Source organism: Canis aureus, chromosome 38, assembly GCF_053574225.1.
Source record: "Canis aureus isolate CA01 chromosome 38, VMU_Caureus_v.1.0, whole genome shotgun sequence".
Lineage (NCBI taxonomy): Eukaryota > Metazoa > Chordata > Mammalia > Carnivora > Canidae > Canis > Canis aureus.
The window spans coordinates 17,756,716-17,779,622 of NC_135648.1; the positions used below are offsets into that span (position 1 = coordinate 17,756,716).

The window sequence follows — 22,907 nt, forward strand, 5'->3', positions numbered from 1 at the left end:
TTTATGGGAAACTAATAAGAAAGTACAGATGCTGAGCACAGATTATGGCTGGTGACTTTTAGCCCTGATTCAGCCCCTGAAGAACAGCCGTGTGGGTTGGCATCCATGTAAGTGAAAGGGATCTGTTCCATCCGCCCAGACCATCAAGGTTTCAGAAGGGACACTCTGAGCAGCAACATCTGCAATAATGCTCAGAAAGATGTCATTCAGGATACTCCCGATTTTTAGGAGATAGAGACTTGGGACAACATCATCAGACGTATGTAACCCTGGGGTCCATGAGGATATCTGGAGATGAAAAAGAAAAAAAATGGGGAGCCACAGATTGCAAAACAGAGATTTGGAGTCATATTCATTTTATAGTAAATAATATGAGCATTTTTTGAACTCTACTCTGGGTCATTTCACTTATATGGTCTCCAAAACATGTAATAAATCTGAATGCACACTACTTACAAGAGAATTGCTACAAAACCCTTGATGCCTCGAGCATGCTGGGTAAACAGTAGGCAATATCGACTAATAATAATACCAGGAGTACACAGACCATATAAGGTACCTCCAAGCTTCCAAGAAGTTACAGGCTCTTGTTCACACCTTCAGATTGTACATGCTATTTGGGTTGTAACGAATACAAATAAATTTAAATGGCAGTAAAAGTCAAACTGAGAGTGCTCAAAAGTATTACAACAATAAATGCTGCAAGAGTTCAATTAAAAGGCATTATTTGGAGCTGGTTAACATCTCTTTATATAAAAATTATTGAGTTCAAAAAAATTATTGAGTTCATGATTACAGTGGTCTACACCAATCTCAATCAACAACAACAAAAAATAGCACTAACAACATCTCAATAAAGAGAGTTGTAAGCACCAAGAACGTTTAATGTTTTAATCAATTTTCTTTTCCCTTAAAAATAAATAATTTACTGTTATAAGTTCAATTAAAGTATGTATTGAGAAAGAGTAAGGACCTAGAAAAAATAAGATGGCCATCCATTCAGGGCCACAGTGTTACAGTAAATTGCTCTGACACTCACATAGGACCCAGAAACAAGCTCATCGATGTCCCAAAATGATAAAACTCAAGGATGCTAATTTATGTAAACCAGGCCTACAAGTGACTAATGTCAATGGACAACTTTACACAAGGAATGTAGTTGTCAGTTGGTCTAAACAATATACTTCCTTTGGATGCATGCTCCACAGAAACAAAATTTTCAGATGAGCCTCGTGAGGGGACACGGAAGTTAATTTTATGATTTGAATGTTTGATGACATTGGATCTAAGAGCCTTATGGGTCCATCTCCTTAATAAGAAAAGAATCACCAGATTGTTCCATAATTCATGTTGAACACCTAGAACATGATCTGGCTTGCTCTTGATACTTCATAATATTTGTTGAATGAATGAGCGCAAGTTCCTCTGAGCAGTGCGTGGATAATTATTGCCAAACTTTGTCTTTATATTTTTCTACAATTTTTTTCCTGAAATGTTCTAAATTGGGTTATTCTAATCAGCACATTTTTTTTTTAAATGATATATAAACACCTTCAATCCTTTTAGTCAAGATTCGCTACCTGGAAAGCCAGTTGTATTTAAAAACACAATTTCGCATCGTCAGCCCTGTTGAGACGTTTTAAACCAGACAGTTCTTTGTTGAAGCATTGTCCTGTACCCTGTAGGATGTTTAGCAGCATCACTGGCCTCTACCCACTACTGCCATAACACACACACACACACCCACACACCCTCCTGTGTTTCCTGCTAATATTTACCTTTGCAATGCATGACAAGATTTTGTTCCATGGTTTTGACATAGTTCACTGCAGTAAGACTTAAATGGGAAGAGGTTTGGTTGAGGGTAGGGCAGGGTAGGGTACTAGCAGGGCTTTGGGAAGGAAGAACAGCAAAGAACAGTTAAGAACAGTTAAGCCAATCAAAAATGTGCTCAGGCATTGCCAAATATCCCCTGGGCACAGAATCAACCTCAACTGAGAATCAGTTCTTTAAAGTGATACAGCTGTTCTTATCTCTTAAGTATGAATGAATTTTAGAATTTAACAATCAAAAAAAATGTCACTGTGAGTTTTTAGAGTCTTCCAGTGTCTCTCCTAAACTCTTCCTACCCCCCCCCGCCCCCCGGGTATTGCCAGCCCCACTAGACCATTACCTACATACAATATTACCATTAGTAATTTCAAGGAGAGGGAAAAGAAAATAATTTGGAAGGAAATCAAACCCCTTACGTCCTGTTTGGTGGAATGGAATTTTTTACTGCATGTGCTGTTCTCCACAAAATGGGAACGTAAGTCCCAAAGAAACTCTTCCCGTGCACTGATAAGGTCTTAGAAAGTCAGAGATATTTTTCTGTTTTAAAGCCAGAAATGGTATTTTGACATCTTTTTGCTATACCTTAGAATTAGATACAACTGCCTTCAGAGACATTTTCCCCCCTTCATCCTGAATCTTTTTTTTTATTTATCCAGTCAGGAAAATCAGAAAAATGTAATGTATTGGGAGTCACAAAAAATGCCATTCTGATAAGCACTCAGAGCAAGGACATGTGTCTAAAAAAAGCTTTAATTTATTTCAGGAACTTACTAAAAGAGGTTCATAAACTAAATTTTTCAGTCAATAAATTCAGTTTAAATGTGAACTGGGTAACAGGATAACATCAGTCCAAACTTTTCAGGACTTTTCCACACAAATAATTGCCGGCAACAGAACCAAATGTTACTTATAGTTATTACCAGTAACAAACCTGCAGAAACCACTCTTTTCTAAATACTTAAATGTAAATTCTAGTAACAGGCAACAGTCAGAAGTATAAAGACCCACAAAAATTGTATCCTTGTTCTTTCCCACACAAAAAAATCCTGGAGCCCAAAGTAGGACTACAAGTAAAATATATCACTGATTTTGAACATAAGAAGCAATGAGTACATGACCAGCTATTAATTCCCAAGATGAAGTCTCTCCTGGAAAGTGTTGTATTGTTTTGCTTTTAAGTTATTTTTTTAAATAAATGCTTAGAACTAAGTATTATTTTTCCCAAAGAGAAAAGTATAAAAACTAGACTGATCTATGTGATTTATCATAGTTAACTGATTTTTAAAAGAAAAAAATTACAATAAAAAGATTTCTGAAAATGATATGAAAATCGGGAAAAAAAAATTAAAAGCTTCCCTGGGTAAAGGGGGTAAATAGTCTGAGTAATTCTACTTTTGTTAATGATTCTAGTAATTGCCTGATTTTGGACACAGGACTATTCCATTTAATTTTCCAACTGATTTTCCCAGTGTGTCTACATTATTTGATTTTCTATAACTTCTTCATTCATAAAATAGAGATGGTATTGATCTTCCTCATACTGGGAATGATAAGATGAATTTAAAGAATCTATTCTGAGAATACATTATGCAAAATAATTGAAAATTGACTTTCTAACATAGATTAAGCCCATGGTTGGTATTTTGTGATTGTTAAGTATCGCTCTTCCTTCTTTTCTTCATCTGTTCCTTCGTCTCCCTTTTTGTTTTGAGGAGTTTCTACTGCACCAGGAGCCAGGAAAATTAGTCTAGTACTAAACTGTCAGTAACTACTTGACATCAGACTAATACCAGTATTCTCACCTTTAAAACAGAGTAATGCTATTTCCCTTTTCTACTTCACAAAGCTTTATAACCATGAAATGAGATAATGCGTGTGAAAAATACTCTCAAATTGAAAAAATCCTATTTAACACTAAAATGCTATTAGCAGGACTTTAAAGTGAAAACTAAAGAGATTATTGGGGCCTATTAAGAATTCATCACAGGGGTACCTGGGGGGTTCAGTCGGTTGAGTGTCCAACTCTTGATTTCGGCTCAGGTCATGATCTCAGGGTTCTGGGATCGAGCCCTGTATTGGGCTCCATGCTCAGCCAGGAATCTGCTTATGTTCCTCTCTCCCTCTCCCTCCGCCCCTCCCCCTGTTTGCTCATGCACACTTTCTCCCTCTCTCTCCCTCTCAATAAATAAATCTTTCAAAAAAAATTCATCACAGCCTCTATCATTTATAAATCATAGATGACTTTCAGTTTTTAAAGACTCCAAATAGCTATTTATATTTTCCTAACCTCATGAGTATATATCAGTCCAAAATCACTAGCATTATGTTCCAGGAGCCTAATTCTTATTTCCACAAAAGCCTGAGGGACTAGAAGAGGATAAAAATCTGGCCTGTGTTAATGCCCACACTCAATTACATAATAGCGCACATACCAAAGATTTTCAAGATGTATCTCGGAATAGCTGACAGCAAAGTTCTCAATAGCAAAGTTAACATAGACCTTGTCAATTTTCTCTCTCTGTTAACTGGCCATAGTCTCAGTCTCTCATTTCCCAAAGGCTTTCGTATTAACCGGAAATTAATAGGAAATCCTGCATCTTTTGCAAATTTTGCTGGTAAGCTTTGCATTATACTTGCACTATAGGTAGTGACAGCTAATTACCAGGACTGTTGGTAAGCAGGGAGGGGGTTGTGAGTAGAAAATGTGTTTGCTCTCAATCTATTAAATGGATGCTTCCCTATTTGGATGGCTTCTGCATCCCTGAGCACTCAGTGTGGAAACCAGGATAATGAAGGACCAGATAAAGGAGGCCACTCGAAAGGTTGCTGTGAGGATAAAAATGATATTCTTGGCACAGAGTAAGCTCCAATCAATGTTGCTTATTTGCATTTTTTAAAGGTAGAAGACAGTAAGCAGAAGCCATTAGGCAGAAACAAGAAGAGACAGAAGAATAAATCAATGATGGAGAAGGAAGAAATCTATAGACGGAGGCGAAATAAGAGGTGCTGAGTCATAAGCCTGACAAGCGAGTAGAATCACTCTTCACTCCTTCGCTGATTCTGAACACTGCAGCCTTGCCCTGTTTCCTGGCTCTGCTTTCAGACTTTATGAGGACATCCTGACAATACCCTGTCACCTGAGGGAACTGAAGGATGTCTCAACCCTGAAACAACAAAACAATCTATCCCTTAAATTATAATCAACTGGACTCGAGCTGAGAAGATACTGACAAAAGAAACACTCCCTTCACCTAATGAAAGAGCTTCTTTCTTTTCTGATTTAACTGAGTCTCTGAACTGTTCTGTTCCTTGAGATTGAATAGATCTCAAAGGATACTTTCTCCAACCTTCACGTAAAAAAAAAAAAAATCCTCAGTAACACGTGAAGTATGTTTAACATTCCATAATTGTGAAGCATTTTATGCCACATTCAGAAGAGGAGAGTATAACAAACTCTGGACATGAAATCTTGAAATTTGTATTTTTAATAAGATCCCTGGATGACTAGCCAGTTTCATATTTCACCTACTAAATGAGAACCAAATTCCAGTTTTACCTTCCCAGGAGTGTTTGTCTGTCAACTGAACTGAAGTTGTGGGTGTTTAAAAGCTCTTCAATCACACATAGTCTTTTGGTTTATCACATAAGTTACTAATACCGTCCATGGGCTTTCCATTCAGTAACTAATTCATTATTCAACAATTATATGGAGCATGCAATTAACATGTGTCAAGTAATGTATCGGAAGCTCAGAGGCTGGGTTTTCCTAGCTCACCTTTCAAGGTCAACCTTTTACAGACCGGAACTACATAGCCAGGATATCAATGATGAGACCTGTCCATGACAATCCAAACCGAACTTCCCATAGAAACATCAATTCTATATTGGAAAGATTTAGAATTCTAAGTGGAAAGAATTGGAATTCAAATCCCAGCTCTGCCAGTCTTGGTTGATATTGATTTGAAGCAATTTCTTCACAAACATCTATGAAATGGGAATACTAACTCCTATCTCATAGGAGTATAAGGATAAGAGATAATGCTAATATGTGTATAGTGCCTGGTCAGTGTTTGGCATGTATAACTGATACTCTGTAAATAAGACATATTGCTATTATCATTAAAGGAGGCAGGACCGGACATTTTTTTTTTTTTTTTAAGGAAGAGTCTTAGAAACCTCAATATTATCAAGATTCTCATTTTCCAAATGAAAATCAAGGCTACTCAAGCACTCACTACCTCAGAGAGGAGCACACAAGAATGCTAAATGCCCCAAAAGGGGGAAACACAGAGTTGTGGGAACACATTGAGTAAGCTCCTCCAGAATGCAAGCTAGAGTGGGCGTCAAGGAGGCTCCCCAAGGGGATGTCCTAGCTGAGTCATGAAGGAAGTAACCTGACAAAAGTGGTTAATCATTGGCAGTCTGGCCTTGAAACCAAATCCGTGTCCCCAAGACCAGTAACTTGTCACTTATACCACAGCTTCTTTGATTAGATACAATTAAACAGTATTTTTTTAGCACTTGCTTTATGGATAAGTCTGTACTAGATGGCAACAAAGGTGAGTGATTATAGTTCTTATCTCATGAAAGCAAGTAGAAATAAAGCCAGACATACAGATAACCAACTCAAAACAAAAGGCAGAAGAGTTTAATATTCAAAATCAAGCGCTGGATGTTCTACTTCAGCTTTCAGCTAGTTCTCAGACTTTCAACATGGAGGCTCCTGGTTCCTCACATTCTGTGTGCTAACAGGTCAGTAACACTGCCACAAATGTGAAATTCCACGATGTGAATAAATACCACCAAGGTAGAAAAAGCCAAGTGGCTATTATTCACCACTCTATCCTCAAATTGTCATACATTTTTTTTCTCATTTTTGGTTCTGTTGATGGACTGTGGAGAAGTAGGGAAGGTAAATGCATAGGCTCAAGACGTGATTGTAAAAGCAGAAACCCAGAAATCTTTCTTAAGTGCTTCAAGTGCTACCCACCTGACCATACTCTTAATAAGGCTTTCCTGTTTGTTTCCCTCTTCTGAAGCCTGAGGAAATTACCTACACTGATCATTATGTCTGTTATATGTTATATATTACAATGTTATATTAAATTTGAACATTATGATCCAAATAATGCAAGAGTGTCTGCGTGTGAACAGAAATTCAGAGCTTAAAAACAATGAAACTATGAAGAAAATGATTTTCTATTATTATGGGATTTAAAATCATTAAGCAATGTTTTGTCCATTTGCCTGATAGAAACAAAAAGAGGCAACCTATTACATAATGGTCCAAAATGGAAATTCCCAAAAAGTCTCAGAAACAAGCTACTTTTATATTAGATTTGATTTATTATTAAATTGTCTAATTAAGGCAATATATATTTAAATAAATAATAGATACATGGGAGAAGATATTTGCAAATTATATTTCCAATAAGCAGTTAATATCCAAAATATATGAAGAACATAAACAATTCAACAACAAAAAATGGAAACTAGACGTATTGCAATGATTAGTTTGCAATGTATACAAATGTCAAATCACTATGTTGTACCCATGAAGCAAATAGAATATTGTATGTCAATTATACTTCAATAAAAAATAATGATATGTAAGTGGCTTCATTCAAGTACATATTGGAATAGTTAGTAAAATGAGAACAAATGATAATATCATGTGTTTTTTTTTTAAATCCTGTGGAGGGTTCTTTAAATATCTTTATTAGAGGAAATGTGAGATCATCCAAATTCCATAATGTTTTAAATGAACACATCATATATCAGTGCCTTGTCAATTTTCCCCCAATTTAGATCTTTGGTAAGTCATTTTACAAAAAAAGGATTATATTTACAATAGGTAAAAGGCAGATTTTTTAAAACTACGATTATCTCATAAATAGCAAACAAGAAATTCCAACAGAAAGAAAATTAATTTATAAATACAGCAAAATGCAATGTTATATGGAAGCTATTTCATAAGGTTAACAATGAGAATCTAACTCTAGGTATCAAGAAATATGAATCACTGACAGAAGCCATGCTGATAACAGATGGTAGAATCCCTGGAAAAGTAATCATTCATTCCTGTATTCATTCATGCTTCCATCCATCCATTTCCTCGACAAATATTGATTACCCTCTATATTCCAAGATACAGTAATTTAAAGAAGAAGAAGAAGGCTGAGAAGGACAAGAATAAGAACAGTAACAGGAATCGGAACCAGAACCAGAACAAAAACAAGAAAGAGAAGACGCATCTCATGGGAAATACTGATAAGAATTATTATTATATTTCACTGGAGTAAGTAAATTAATAGATGCTGGGGGAGCACTTAGGAGGAGCACCTCACCCGGATCTGTTAATGGGGGGGAAGGAAAAGTGTGTAGGTGGTATCCCAGAAAGGAAGTTCATTTAAGCAATACCTGAGGAAGTATGAATAATACGAAAAATAGTCAGATGAAGAGTGGGAAGAATGAAAAAAGATCCAAGTAGAGGGAACAGCATGAGCAAAGGGACAAAGGAAAGAGGAAGCATGGTCTGTAGGAGGAACTTCAAAAAAAAAAAAAAAAGCAGTAGAATAACAGCCTAAAAAACAAGGCAATGGTAATATAAGGCTGGAAAGGCATTCAGGAGCCAAGAAAAAGGATCTTCGAGGTCAATTTGAATCTGGAACATATCTTAAAGGTGACAGAAAGCCATTAATGGTTTTAATCAGGAAGGCAATAATGATCAGACAAGGGTTTTAGTAAAATCATCTTAACTGAAAAGCAGATAAATTATTGAAAAGGATGGATTGCAGAGGAGAAATCCATTAGAGGCTTTGCTTGGATCCATAAGACAGAGAGGTAATAAGGAAAGTGGAAGTGGGAGTGAAGAGAAGTTTATAGTTCAGTTCCAAGATACATTTCAGTTGTAAAATTAATAGGCAGGATGGATTCAATACAGGACTGAGAGAGGGTGGAATTCAAAGGTGACCACTCCCTTCAACCCCATGTTTTGTCATAAGCAACTGAGTGGATGGTGGTGCCATCCCCTGGGATAGAAAACGAAGGCGAAGAAACAGGTTTAGGTTCAAAGATGGGAAACGTTATTTTTAACAAGTTTGTCTGAGTCATCTAAGTGAATCAAGCTAGTGAACAATTAGCTCTAAGGGTCTGAGATGAGGAGAGAGAACAGCACTGAGATTAATCAGCACGTGGATCACATTTGATTACACGGGAATGGGTGCCTACGGTGAGCGTGCAGAGCAAAGGGAAGCTAAGGAATTTCAAGACTCAAGGGACAAATGAACAGATGCTTCAAAGGAGCAAGAAAAACAACCTCTTCCCAAAGAGAAAGTAAATCTGCTATCTCCATAAAGATTCCTGGCTTAGATCCGGGAGACCTATGGGTAACGTTCTCTGGACCACCCTAAACTCATGTCCTCGAGAAGTTTTCTCACTTCTCATAGCTATCATCACCTACCTCCCTTCTGCCTCCCCCAACACACACAGATTCCCAACACACTTTCTCCTTTCCTGAAGTTCTTAAAAACTTCTCTGTCAAATCAAAAAAACAGTCGGTTAAGGAGACCTCTTTATATGACAAAAGTACTTTATATTTAAAGGAAAAGGGGATACTCAAGCCTGGTAACAATTTCACAAAACAGGGACAACTTCCTCCAGCTGCTCCCTAGATTTTATTACAGTCACTCATGAGCCCAACAAACCATGGTGTTCCCCAACAGACAGGAAAGCCAGGGTCTCCAGGAGCTGGAAAAGAGAAGATTAAAAAAAAAAAAAAAAAATGTCATGTTGACTGAAATTCTGGAGCTCTTAATTTCTGCTTTTATTTCAGGACAAGAATTAAAGGCTCATCTCCTTTCAGGAAGCTAATAGGAGGAATGACTCACTGTAGCATTCCTTGTACCTTGACATTGATGTTGATTTATTCTTTTAAGGAAACTCTACGATTGATTAAAAAAAAAAAGTTCTCTCAGAAAAATATTATCTCTATCCCGCAAAAGATAAAGTTTTTATGCTAGCTTGAGCCCCATCAGGTTCAGGATACGAATTGTATTCACGTATTTCCTGCTCTTCAGAGCAGGAAATGAAAGCCTATAAATACAGACTTTCCCAGAATATTGCAGTAACACAGCATTTGGTTCTGCTGAATCAGCATCTTGGACGTTCAAGCTGTTGTTATTCCATTGGACAGCATGTGCTGTGAAGAGTTCCTCCTCCCCTGGTCAGTAATTTGAGAACATTCTAGCCATCTCTGAGGTGACGTTCACTGCAGGAGGAGGTCATCTCTGTCAACTCACGTGCACCAGGTAGACAGTGGCTGACGAACCAAGCCATAGAAACAGAAGAAAGGGGTAAACTAGATTGATGCCCACTCTCCATCCCAATTCCAGAAGATCTACGGTCTCCCTCAGGATCATGACTTCATGAAGAGAAAAGACCACTAAATGAGATGTCGATATTTCATAGTCAAAGTGAACTTTTAAACCTGCATTTCAATGGCTGTCTTGTGCTCTACCATTACCATGGAAGGAAAAGACTGGGCTTTCCCACAGTCAAACATAGAGTTCCACCAGCCTCTATCAGCTGACACCCGGCTGACCTCAGGACACATGAGGGAGCCCAGCCAAGGCCTACAGAGCCATGCAGCCGGGCCTAGCCCAGATTGGCCAATCCCCAGCCTACTCCACGATGCATGACTAAGCTTAGCCAAGTCAGCGGAGACGTCTACCCAGACAAAACCACTGGACGCCCAGCCAATCTGCAGACTTGTCAATAAGATTGAGCTGTTAACTGAGCCAGTCAAGGTCTGGATACCTGATAGCCTATGGATATGCCTCTAGGAGTAGCTGCATCCAGTTTCTAATACCTCCAGATATGATCATCCTGAACAGAAGCACACCAAAGGGTCTCTGTGTCATGAGATGTTTTACCACAGGCAAGAAGAATCTGAAAAAAATCATGTTTTCCTCACTCAGAGTTGGACTGCACATTCTTGAGAGGTGAAAACATCTTAAATTCCACTTATTCCTTCCTTGTTCTTTATTTTATTTTTATTTTTTTTCTTCCTTGTTTTTTAAAGGCGAAGTTTGTGAAGTAAGTTGAATCCTTGGCAGTGGCCTCCATGATCTCTGCCCCACTTCTTCCCAGATACATTCACAGTCAGCCAGACACAGAGGGGCTTTAAGAGTAGGAAGCTTTCTGTAACCTGTATGAGTAAAGAAGGCCTCTGGGGCCCCAGCGTGAAAAGTTTAGTCAAGAGTTTGCCAACCTGAAGTGGCTCAGAATACCCTAGATCTGGGTAAGTCTGCGCATGGCCATGATGCTCTGTCTGTACTGGCTCTCGAGACACTGTGCAGCCAGTGGCAGCCCTGCCAGAGAACCTTAAACCAAACCCCAATCCCCACCAACTACCACGAGAGATGGTGTTATTTGCAATCATAGTCAGAGTTTTGACAATTAAAAGCCTACCCTATGCAATAAAGACAGAGAACTCGCCACCAAAGTTTCTGCCCTTCTGGAGGAAAGGTGAGAAAATTTTGACAAGTTTAACCTAATTCGAGAAGAATTTTAAGACCTTGAATCCACTTTCATGGAAGCTGGACTCAAGAGCAAACTATCAGAAATAGAAAAGCTGGAGGTCATTACTACTAGACAGGCCTGGGCACAGACTGGAGGCCATAAATAAAGAGCTGGAAATCTCCATCTCTCTGCTTGGGTTTAAAATACAGAGTTTTAGGGCAGCCCAGGCAGCTCAGCAGTTCAGCGCTGCCTTCAGCCCAGGGTGTGATCCTGGAGACCCGGGATCGAGTCTCACGTCAGGCTCCCTACATGGAGCCTGCTTCTCCCTCTGCCTGTGTCTCTGCCTCTCTCTCTCTCTCTCTCTCTGTCTCTCATGAATAAATGAATAAAATCTTTTTAAAAATGTGATTAAAATACAGAGTTTTAATAAAGGACTTAGCAAAGAAAAATCCAAACATTTAGAACAAGTTGACATTATAAGAAATATTCAGTATTTAGAAGATGCAGCAAAACATAGCCAATTTCTTGGGACGCCTGGATGGCTCAGAGGTTTAGTGTCTGTCTTTGGCCTGGGCCATGATCCTGGGGTCCCGGGATCAAGTCCCACATCGGGTTCCCTGCATGAAGTCTGCTTCTCCCTCTGCCTGTGTCTCTGCCTCTCTGTGTCTTTCATGAATACATAAATAAAATCTTTTTAAAAAATCCAATTTCAAGCTACAAGCAAAATACCCTTCAAAGTACATCAGAAAAGAGAAGAACAACTTCAGACGGCACCAAAAAAGATGCTTTAGATGAAAATTCCCATTTTTGTGTAGGAACAAAACTGTTTTCACAAGAAGCTAAAGGATAGAAAGAGTGAGCAAACTTATTAGTCAGGGGAAAAGGTTTAAAAACAACATTCTACTACACACAGGACAAATTTTAAATGATTAAGAAAGCCAGATCACTGCTAAAGAGAGATCCTGCTGGTCATAAGGAAGACAACATAGATGACGGAACTTTGAAACTGGATATAATAAACCCATTGGGAAATGGAAACTTCCAAGAAGATGAATCAGTTTTGAAGAAAATGATGATGCTGGGGTAGATAGGGCTGATCAAGTTTGGGCCAGGCCAGTTGATTTTGCTGGCCTTAACTGGGCTTAAACTTGCTTAAAAAGTCTCAAAGAACGTGACATCGAATGTACACTAAATTAACCAAAGGTGATAAAATAATCAATACCTGGAAGACTGTAAGTCTCTGGATGAGACAGTTTCACTACAATCAGAAAGAGGGAGAAATGCAGTTAGAAAGGAACAGACAAGGGGCACCTGGGTGGCTCAGTTGGTTAAACATCTGCCTTCAGTTCAGATCATGATGCCAGGGTCCTGGGATCAAGCTCTAAGTCAAGCGGGGATCCTGCTTCTCCCTCCCCCTCCCCCTTCCCCTACTTATGCCTGAGCTCGCTCTCTCTCTGGCTCTCTCCTTTTCTCTCTGTCAAATAAAACATTTCTTTAAAAAAAAAAAAAAAAAAGGAACAGACAAAAACATCAGAGGCAACTTTTCTCCCTCCTAAACTTCATTGAGGAAAAAAAAAGAAAAGAATTTTCATCAAATGTCCGACATATAGTTCATAGGTTTATTCACCCTATAAAGATAGTGAAGACTTCTTCCAAAATAGATTAAACGATTAGCCTGTGAAGGGCTGGACATTTCTGAAACATTTTTGAGGAGGAACTTAAAACATTTGAAACAGTAACCTTACATCCCCGTTGTTCCCAAGAGGGCATTAGAAGAGCCCAAGGGGACCACCAGGGAACCCAATGGATGAATAAACCCCCAAGAAAGGAGTACCAGGCAATGATAGTATAGGATCCAGGATGCAATTCTTCCAGGGTGAAGACCACAGGGGTAAGATTCCCCCATTAAGCCACCCTGATCCTTAACACAGTGCTGCCTCCACAGAAGCAGGATGGAACTTGTCCTGGTGCTCCTTGAATTAGGAGATACTCAGGGCTTTCTCTGGATTCAACCCTTCCGCTTTAGTGGGAGACATACTACCCTAGGAGCAGCATCAAACAGTGGGTGCTAACAAAGCAGCAACAAGATAGGAAAAAGTCCCCTAGAAAAGAAGTAGTCCTGCTACAACGTGTTATACTGAAGGCCAGCCTTTTGCACTACATCACTTAGGGCATTCCCCACCCTGTTTTAACTTCCTTGCAAAGGGAGGTTGCCATAATCACTTCCACCCTAAAGATAGGAAGCCTAGGCACAAGAAGACTAAGCAACTTGCCTGAGGTCATAACTAAAATCATACCAGGAACTGGCAACTAAACACAAGGATCCCAGGCTTGGAAAAAACCTCCAACCACACTGCTCTCCTAAGGGATAATTTATGAAAAGAAAAGCAAAATTATTTTGTCTTTTGAAGCTAAGAATGTTGAGGTCTAGTGCCATTAGCTCAGCATTTAAGACTTCAATATTTATGACAGATGTATCAAGGCCTACTGGTATCTCTTTGAAAACATTGTTCTTCCAATTGATTTTATTAAGATTTGAGAATTTTTGTTCCAAAAATGTGTTTTGTAGAGAAACTTCACAAGTTTTTAGCTTCTTATGAAGTAGTCCATGGATCAAAAATCTTTGAAAACCAAAGTCTAAAGTGGATTAATACTTTCTACATAGGGATAGTCCGTAACCTGGAAATACCAATGCAGTCTTAGATGAAGAGCAATCCTTCTCTCTCTCTCTGACTCTCGGTGATTGGTATCATATACAGACCTTTGAAATCTTATATATTATGAACCCAATATCCTAAATGTCAAAAAGTAGTCAGTAGGTCACTTGACACTCTAGTGATTTGACAAAATTCTGTGCACAGAAATTAAAATCCCAGGCAAAAGAAATGCCAGGAAATAAACTCTTAGCTCTCCCCACTTTATAAACAATATACTAGCTATGTAACTTATTCTATAAAGAAGGGATTTAAAAAAAAAAAAAAAGAAGGGATTTAAATCATAACTGTCCCTTGAGATTCTGTGGAGTGTATGGTCACAGAAGAGAGCGGTGGCTATGGGCACACACTAGCAATAATGCCCTAATATTAGCAATTATGCCCTAATATATTAGGAATAATGTCTAATAACTATAGAAACCTATTGGAGATATTTCAATACATGTTAGAATTTTTTATCTGGAGGTGGTGCGGGACTAGTACATCATGATGCTGGTTTTCAAAGAGCATCTAGTTGCTTTAGTGAGGAAAGTGTTCTCAAATTGATTAGGCCCTGCCTGCACTGAAGTAGGACATACCCCACATCATGGATGAATTTAAGGCAGAACCATAGACGTGCTCTAACTGGAATTACCAATGCAAAGATTGGTAAAATTACTCCTCGGTAGTACATGTCAAGTATTATGTTGGAATTCTGATTCACTCCCAACAGAAACACTAACTTTCTCTCTTATCACCTCTGGGTATGCAAACGGCATTCTAAGAAAGACATTAAAAACTCAGATCATATTAAGAAGAAAAGCATAGGATCTTTTGGGGTCGTGTGTTCATTCTGTTAAAAAAAAAATTCCACCAATTAAAGTTAAATGAGACTCCTCTCCCTCAAAAGAAAAAGAAAGAAAGAAAAGAAAGAAAAGAAAAAAAAAGAAAAAAGAAAGAAAAGAAAAGAAAAGAAAAGAAAAGAAAAGAAAAGAAAAGAAAAGAAAAGAAAAGAAAAGAAAAGAAAGAAAAGAAAGAAGGAAAGGGGGAGGCGGTTGGAGGGAGGGAGAGTAAAGGACAGGTAGGTGTCTTACTTCCTTAAATACTCTCAACAATCACAGTATTAAAACTTTCCTTTTTTTCCAATTACTCATCACACCCTTTGCCACAGAGCACTTAACTTCTTAGGGTTTTTTATCCCCCCTTTCTTTTAAGCCTACCACCAATTTATGATTTTGTGAGGTAAGCAACAGGTTTATAGCTTTTACAAACTTAAGAACTAAGATATTTTATTGACTGAAAAAAAACAAAGCATGGAGTAATACACAGAATGATTCTTGTGTGTTCTTTAAGCATTTCCCTTGGTTCTTAAATTCTAAAGCCTAAGTATGAAACTTATTATGTATAAACAAGTTTAGCTAATAAGAATAATTCTTAGTAATAACAGCTTACAGTGGCAAGAGCATACAGAGGGGAGAATTGTGGCAGGGAGACTTTTCCTTTCCATATTCTACTTTTGGTATTGTTAGAGACTTGTATTTTTTTGTTTGCCTTCTTCCGTAATTTAATTTTTTTTTTAAATACAAAAAGTTCAAGAACCACTTGGAGAACCACCTCCACCACTAATGGCTTCTGAGAACCTCTCCAGTAGAGGGCACGGTAGATTCAACATTGAGAATGTATATTCTCCAGCAAACCAAACTGTGGTTTTGCTGTGCAATATTTACAACCTATTGCATTGTTTCTCCCTCCACCACAGAATGGAAAATATGTGTCATCTTAATGTTGAGCCATCCCATTTACCTAAAAGCCACTTGCAACAAAAAAAAAGGGGGGGGGGGGAGTCATCAAACATTGTAGTTTTTGCTTTAAATCTATGTCTGCAGCCCTTATAAATGACATTAGCATGGCAATTTTTTGACTAAAAGTTTTATCAGTCTGAAACAGGTCTTGCCCTAACTCTTCAAATCACTTTACACACAGAAATGATCAACCATTACACAGTGACTTATCAACTGACCTCATAATCTTCAGGAAAAAATTAAATTTGCTGCCATCAGTTGTCCATCAGAAACGGTTTATGAAAAAAAGCAAATAATTACATTAAACACAGAAACATCTAAAATAGTCTACATTTAAACAGTTGTTTACACAGATACATATATATTCACTTTTGTGAATATATTGAGATGATCTAACTTCCCTGGCTTAGAGATCTCTGAAAAAGTTTAAATGGCAAACTGTTTTCCTTATTTGCTTATTATCCAGAAAGCTTTTGTTAAGTATCTTATTATGAGCTTAAGCCTTTACAAATCTGACACATCATTTTGATATTTTAATCATATTTGCACATTTATAACCTAATTAACTGAGTTAAACCTTTAATGATTTTCTCCCTTGAATAGCTATATTTCCTTTTTCACATATGTGCGAATTTACAATACCAAACCTCTGTACTTTAGAATTTACAAAGGCCCCTCACATGAGTCACATAATGTCTAATAAGATTGGCAAAAAAGATACACTAGTCTTAGCACAAATGAGAAACTGGGGCTCCAGGGGGTGTGATGAGACCGTCCCAACAGTTACTTAGCATTTATTGGTTAAGCCAAGACTCTAATTAGGTCTCCAGACGCAGGTCCAGCTCTCTCTCCTTGCTGCTTCTTAATGAGAACTCTTGGACCTTCCACTATGGATGCATACTACCATCCAAGGTTCTAAGTGAATGATGTATTAAGGTTTATACTGGCAAAAAAACAAAAAAAGGGAGGGGCTATTATCACACGCATTTATTTTATTTTTTTTTTCAATTTTTATTTATTTATGATAGTCACAGAGAGAGAGAGAGAGGCAGAGACACAGGCCGAGGGAGAAGCAGGCTCCATGCACCAGGAGCCCGACGTGGGATTCGATCCCGGGTCTCCAGGATCGCGCCCTGGGCCAAAGGCAGGCACCAAACCGCTGCGCCACCCAGGGATCACACGCATTTAGTAAGTATTGAATAATCAGAACGTGAAAACTGATGGAAATACTATGCAAGGTTCTTGTAGAGACAGAGTATATGCATGAGAAAAACAGCATTCTTACATTTCACAAACACATCTTGAAGTATTTATTACTGAAATCCAAATGTTTTTTTTTTTTTCCTTTCCATAATGAACTACATGGCTGTTCTCTTTAGTAGTAATTGCAGATTTTACCCTACATGTCAACTACTGGCTGCTCACTGCACGAAGTTAAACTAGCTCCAATTTCCTTTTGGCAGTTCTAATGCAAAGCTCGGAGAGTATCTGTAGCCTAATCAATACCTTGCTGTGAGTCTTACTTTGTACTTAAATGCTTGATGGGGAAACCATCTGAATATTCCACTGTACGGCTCTGATACCTGAAATCAAGGAGTGAATTGTGTTGAGGTCATCGACTGTGGACCTTCTCCGTTTGTCCTTCCCACTCAAAAACACTTAAAGCCGGCCTTCGCACAGATGATTTTTGAACAATCACCAAATTATGCAAGTAAACCCTTCACGTCTTCTTCTCCTCCCTCCCCCACTTTGCAAGTTATTAAGTGTTCTGGTAAATTCTCAGCCAAGAATGACTCATGAGGAAACCCTGCATCCTTGCACTCCCAGGACGAGGATGGCTCTGGCGCATCACAGTTTCCACGTCTTGGTGTTTCCCTCCGTCTCCTCGTGAGGAGAGCTGGGACTTCTCTGTCCTGGAAGGAGAAGCAACCAAGGATTCCGGAGAAAGAGCTTGCAACCCCACGGGAAGACCCAATCACGCAGGTTGCGGGGAGCAAGGCTGCACACCCTCTTAAAACACGGCCGTCGGATAAAGTCCCTTTCTCCGGTTCCTTCCCTGCTTACCGTTCAGTCCCCGCAGGGTTCCGGGATGCCCCCCCCCACCCCACCCCCCGGCCGCGCGGGGGTCGCTGCCCCCGCCCCTGCCCCACCCCCACCCCCGTCCCTGCGCCCCCGCCCCGGCCCCCCCGCCCCTGCTCCTTCCCCCACCTGACCCTGACCCTGCCCCACTCCCCTGCCACCCCGCCCCTGCCCCCCGCCCCCTCCCCCTGCCCCCCTCCGCCCCTACCCCCCTCGCCCCCGCCCCCGCCCCCGCCCCCGCCCCGCTCCTCCCTTTCATCTTTTCCTCCCCTCCCAACTCAACCGAGTCGCACAGCGGAAGAGGGGAGGGTCTCCCCGCGGCCTGTTTGCAAGAAATGAGGCGTGGGAAGAGGGCGCGCTCTCCAAAAAACAAGGGCGGGGGGTTGGAAAACATCTTAACTCAAAATAAAGCACTTGCACCCCGGTCCGCTCCCAGCAGCCTCTCCCCGCCGGGGCCTGCACCCCTCCAGGGCCGGGAGCGCCCCCTCCCGTCGTCCCGTCGTCCCGTCGTCCCGTCGTCCCGTCGCGGGGGCGCGGCTGGCGGCGAGGCGTCCCGGTCCGATCCCACACGCAACCCCGCGAGCCGCCGCGAGGGCCCGAGCGCGCACCGAGCCGGAGCCGGAGCCGGAGCCCGAGCCCCGGACGTCAGCCCACCTCGCTTCGAGAGCCTTCGGCGGCGCCCGTGACCGCCGCGGGCCGCGCCGCCCGCCCCCGCGCCCGGGTGCAGCCGACCAATCGGTGCCCTCGGGGGGCGGGCCCGGCGGCGGAGGCCCCGCCCCCTCCCCGCCGCCGCCCATAAAGGCGGCGCCCGCGCCCCGCCGCGCAGAGCTGCGGCCCCGGCAGGCGGTGGACGATGCAAAGTGCCATGTTCCTGGCCGTCCAGCACGACTGCGGATCCATGGACAAGAGCTCGAGCAGCAGCCCCAAGCACGAGGAGAAGCGGGAAAAGATGAAGCGGACCCTGTGAGTACGGCCCTCGGGCGCCCGCCCCGCGCTGCGCACCTGGCGCTCCGGGTTTGCTGCGAACGTGATGACGTTAGGAAACCCTGCGACCCGCAACCCGCGCCTCTGCAGGGAAAAGCAAAAATGTGGAAGAGGGCAGTTAGCTAAGTAAGGTTCAATCTGCGTGCGTGAGCCAAGGACCCTCGGGTAGTTTAGGACTGAGAGCATGTTAGATAGGGAGGCGGTGGTGGTGAGGAGGATGAGGAGGCTAAGACCTCGCAGGTTGGCTTTGTGGCCCCTGCGTCTAAGGTAGCAGCCGAGGATCCTGGGGCCGAAGCACATCCCCAGCACTGGTGCCTTGCATTATAAGTTCTGATCAGCTTGCACAGCTTCCGGATTGGAATATTTTGGCTGGTTGTGAACATACTCGTTTTAAAATCGCTTTTTTTTTTTTTGACTGAATTGCTTAATTCACCCACTAAAGATTGTGCAGCAAATCATCGTTATGCATCATCTGCTTAAAATGAGTGTTGTAGTTGGGCTGGGGCAGGGGAACTCAGTCTCTCTCTCTCTCTCTCTCTCTCTCTCTCTCTCTCTCGGACACACATACACCCCCTGCCTCATGGCTTCTGGAGTGGTCCAGAGCCTCTTGCTCTAAGGGTAGGAGGGAAATGAACACCCACTGGCTCCAAGCAGTTCCAGTGTTAGGTTTCTTCAAGTGTGAAATGTCTCAGAATTGTAATCAAGGCTGCAGAAAAACTGCGGTCTTTTGTGGGTCAGAAATTGCATCTGTCTTTTTGAAATATGCCATCTAAATTCATTTAAATGTCCTAGGTAGACTTACCCTTGGTTATGAGAGTAGTACTTCTGCTCAGATGAAGGGATGAAACTAATTGCGTTAAGCACGTAGGTGCTAGGTTTAAATGTAAAATGAGTAAGACTGACTTGAAGATTCTTGTTGCTACTGGGTGGCTTTATTTGGTAAAAATGCCTTCAGCTGCCACAGCAATTTCAAACGTTGTCACTTAGTGAATATCTTTTTTTTCTTTTCTTTTTAAGATTAAAAGATTGGAAGACCCGTTTGAGCTACTTCTTACAAAATTCGTCGTCTCCTGGGAAGCCCAAAAATGGCAAGAAAAGCAAACAGCAAACCTTCATCAAGTAAGTTGAAAAATCTTGTATTTGCGAACATGAATAGCTAGCTGCTGAGCTGAAAAGAGGAATTCTGATGTGCACGAGCTAATGAGCAGACCTTCTTTTGCAGGCCTTCTCCTGAGGAAGCACAGCTGTGGTCAGAAGCGTTTGATGAGCTGCTAGCCAGTAAATGTAAGTTAACCTTTTGAATTTGATCCATTTCACAAGATATCACAAATATCACAAGAGTCCACAAAGGTGTTCACAACAGAAAAGCAGATTGCTCAAGGGGAATTCAAATTTGCAATCACTAAAGATCTAATGCCTATTTTTCTCCTTTATTTCCTGTTTAACCATAGAAATACATGGTTTCTTCACTGTAGATAGGGAAGGAAAAGTAGCCCAAATTGTAGGGGCAGTTGCTCTTCCTTAAGGTTGAATTGAATCAGCTTTTTCCATTGCATACAAGGTTTCCAGGAGGTTTGGAGCCCAGAGAATTTAGGTTCCCCTCTAAATATTTGCATTAAAAGCAAAGTTAAGTATATTTTGTAGCAGTGTGCCAGCTTATGCATTTTGCCTATTAGCATCTTAGTCTTTAAAAGGCTAAATTCTGAGGGTTACAAGTTTGAGTGAAATATAGAAAATTGCCATCATTTAGAAATAATAAAATATAGGGATGGGAGAATGGTAGTTCTGGAAAAATTTTAAGGCATTAATTGGTCACCCAATTTACATTCTGCATGTTTTTCCCCCCCTTTCTTCCTCCCCAGATGGTCTTGCTGCATTCAGGGCTTTTTTAAAATCTGAGTTTTGTGAAGAAAATATTGAGTTCTGGCTGGCCTGCGAAGACTTCAAAAAAACCAAGTCACCCCAAAAGCTGTCCTCCAAAGCAAGGAAAATATATACTGATTTCATAGAAAAAGAAGCACCTAAAGAGGTAAGGGGGGCAAAAAAAGAACTTCAATTCAGCATATTTTGAATATTCTTAGCACCAAAATGAAACAAAAAGACATTAAATTAAAGGGGGGAGGGACAAGATTGTTTCAAGAAACTAATTCTAGTTTTTAATTCGCTTAATTTCATTTCTTCAATGACTTGGCTAATGAAGCTCATCACACATTATAGTTTTTGCTGCTTGTTTTCAACGATTAAATAGGTATCAGTCCCTAGCTTTGAATATGGAATAAACCCCTTTTTTTTTATAATTTCAGATAAACATAGACTTTCAAACCAAAACTCTGATTGCCCAAAACATACAAGAAGCTACAAGTGGCTGCTTTACAACCGCCCAGAAAAGGGTCTACAGCTTGATGGAGAACAACTCTTATCCCCGTTTCTTGGAGTCAGAATTCTATCAGGACTTGTGTAAAAAGCCACAGATCGCCACAGAGCCCCATGCTACATGAGACGAAAAGGGGAGCCCAAGAGTGGAGGACATTTCATTTTGTTCCTAAGGGGAAAGGCTGCGACCTTCCAAAAAGACTGACCTTGAATTTAGCCTGGGTGTTCAGGAAACATCACTCAGAACTATTGATTCAGAGTTAGTGAATCAGGAAGCTGGTGACTGTGTAGGAGAAGCTTGTGTTGGGACGGCTCCCATAGCTCTGTCTAGAACCCAGGGAGAAGGTGGTCCAAATGTGGTGTGTCTCACTCACACTGGAAAGGCAGGAATGGGAGACCCAAAGGTCTGATGTGACACTGTTGGTCCAAACACATTTAAAATCAATAGGTCTGGGATTATGTGGCCTTAGCTAGCTGGCTGTATATCTTTCCCTAATTCAGTCCATTACCACATAGTGGTTTTAGTTTTAGTTATTTAGAATAAGTAATATTAAAATGTTTACTGTGTGCAAGGGTGTTGAAGTTCATACGACTACAGATCATCAGTACTGTTGTCTCCTGTAACACTAAAACTGAAATGGTCTGTTTGAATTGTTAAGTGTTAGAACAGAACGAGTGCTGTTGTGTAGGAAACTACATTGTTCATGATGAGTGCCAAAAACTGTCCTGAAGGCAGCTAAACTTCGACGTGGTCTTTGAATACTTTTAATAAATTTATTTTGATAAATAATGTCATTGACTATTCGGTTCAGACATGGGGGAGGGGGTTGTGGGTTGTGAGGGAGGGGAGGAGTGCTGTTAATATGGCAGCTACAAGAGAAACCTTTTTCCAGTAAAGGAGAGGTACACCAGGTGATGTGCCTGTCGAGTAAGCATTGACAGTGCTCAGAAATGAGAAGTGATAGGAGTTTGTCTTCCCTGCAGTTAACGTCTCTTTTAAACCTAATAAACATTAGGTAGACCAAGAAAAGTCAGACCGCCTCCTTAGAACCACCCTGGGATCAGACTTTCTAATATAAGCTTGTTGTTAATGAAAACAAAAACCACTGACCTTAAAGCCCTTCGTGGGTATCTACTAAAGACTAGCTGAGAAGTAAAATAACGTAATGGAGGCAAAGCACCAGAATAGTTCACATAACTCAGCTTCTCAAATGAAAAAAGAAACCAAATAAGGTGAATGTAGGCCTGCCTTTTTTATTTCCCCTGGTTCCAGGCTCCCCTACAGGGTACTGGCATGAACTTCCAAGATGCATACCTGAAATTGTTCACCTCCGTGATCAATACAAAAATCAGAATTTTCCTGATTCTCCTGCTTCCTCTGGCCAATAAAGAAACTGACTATGTTATGTCAGCTTATGATGAAGGCAAAAGAAGCACACTTTGTTCTTAAACTTCATCGAGGAATGTGCTCTTTTCCTAGTCAAGGGTGAAAGGACTAGAATCTGTTATTTTTTCAAACCGGTTATTTAGAAAAGGAATACTCTTCTTCAGTAGGCTTCTTTTCCAACTTCCTTGATTATAGTCTTAGTTTTAGAAAGGAGAGAGAGAGCCTTCATCTCAG

The 22,907-nt window shown here is 40.6% G+C and overlaps 1 protein-coding gene and 1 long non-coding RNA gene across 3 annotated transcripts; one reads left to right on the forward strand and one right to left on the reverse strand.

The window, feature by feature from the left end:
* Positions 1–17,068: 17,068 nt before the first annotated feature.
* On the reverse strand, positions 17,069–18,561 carry LOC144307394 (uncharacterized). Its single transcript, XR_013374276.1, has 2 exons — positions 18,330–18,561; positions 17,069–17,763 (listed from the first exon to the last, which is right to left on the reverse strand). It is a non-coding gene; the product is annotated as an uncharacterized LOC144307394 (long non-coding RNA).
* A 172-nt stretch (positions 18,562–18,733) lies between these two features.
* On the forward strand, positions 18,734–22,076 carry RGS2 (regulator of G protein signaling 2). 2 transcript variants are annotated; one of them, XM_077887204.1, is made up of 5 exons: positions 18,734–18,892; positions 19,931–20,032; positions 20,136–20,197; positions 20,776–20,942; positions 21,217–22,076. In XM_077887204.1, the coding sequence occupies exons 1-5, from the start codon at positions 18,783–18,785 to the stop codon at positions 21,409–21,411; spliced, it is 636 nt and encodes a 211-aa protein (XP_077743330.1). In that variant the 5' UTR covers positions 18,734–18,782; the 3' UTR covers positions 21,412–22,076. The 2 variants fall into 2 exon arrangements, with proteins under 2 accessions (XP_077743330.1, XP_077743331.1); XM_077887205.1 differs by lacking the exon at positions 18,734–18,892 and adding an exon at positions 18,905–19,039.
* Positions 22,077–22,907: the final 831 nt, after the last annotated feature.

Coding starts and splice junctions, on each gene's coding strand:
- RGS2 (XM_077887204.1), top strand. CDS start 18,783: ATGCAAAGTGCCATGTTCCTGGCCGTCCAGCACGACTGCGGATCCATG. Junction 20,198..20,775: donor TGAGCTGCTAGCCAGTAAAT/GTAAGTTAACCT, acceptor CTTCCTCCCCAG/ATGGTCTTGCTGCATTCAGG. Junction 20,943..21,216: donor AAAAAGAAGCACCTAAAGAG/GTAAGGGGGGCA, acceptor TTATAATTTCAG/ATAAACATAGACTTTCAAAC.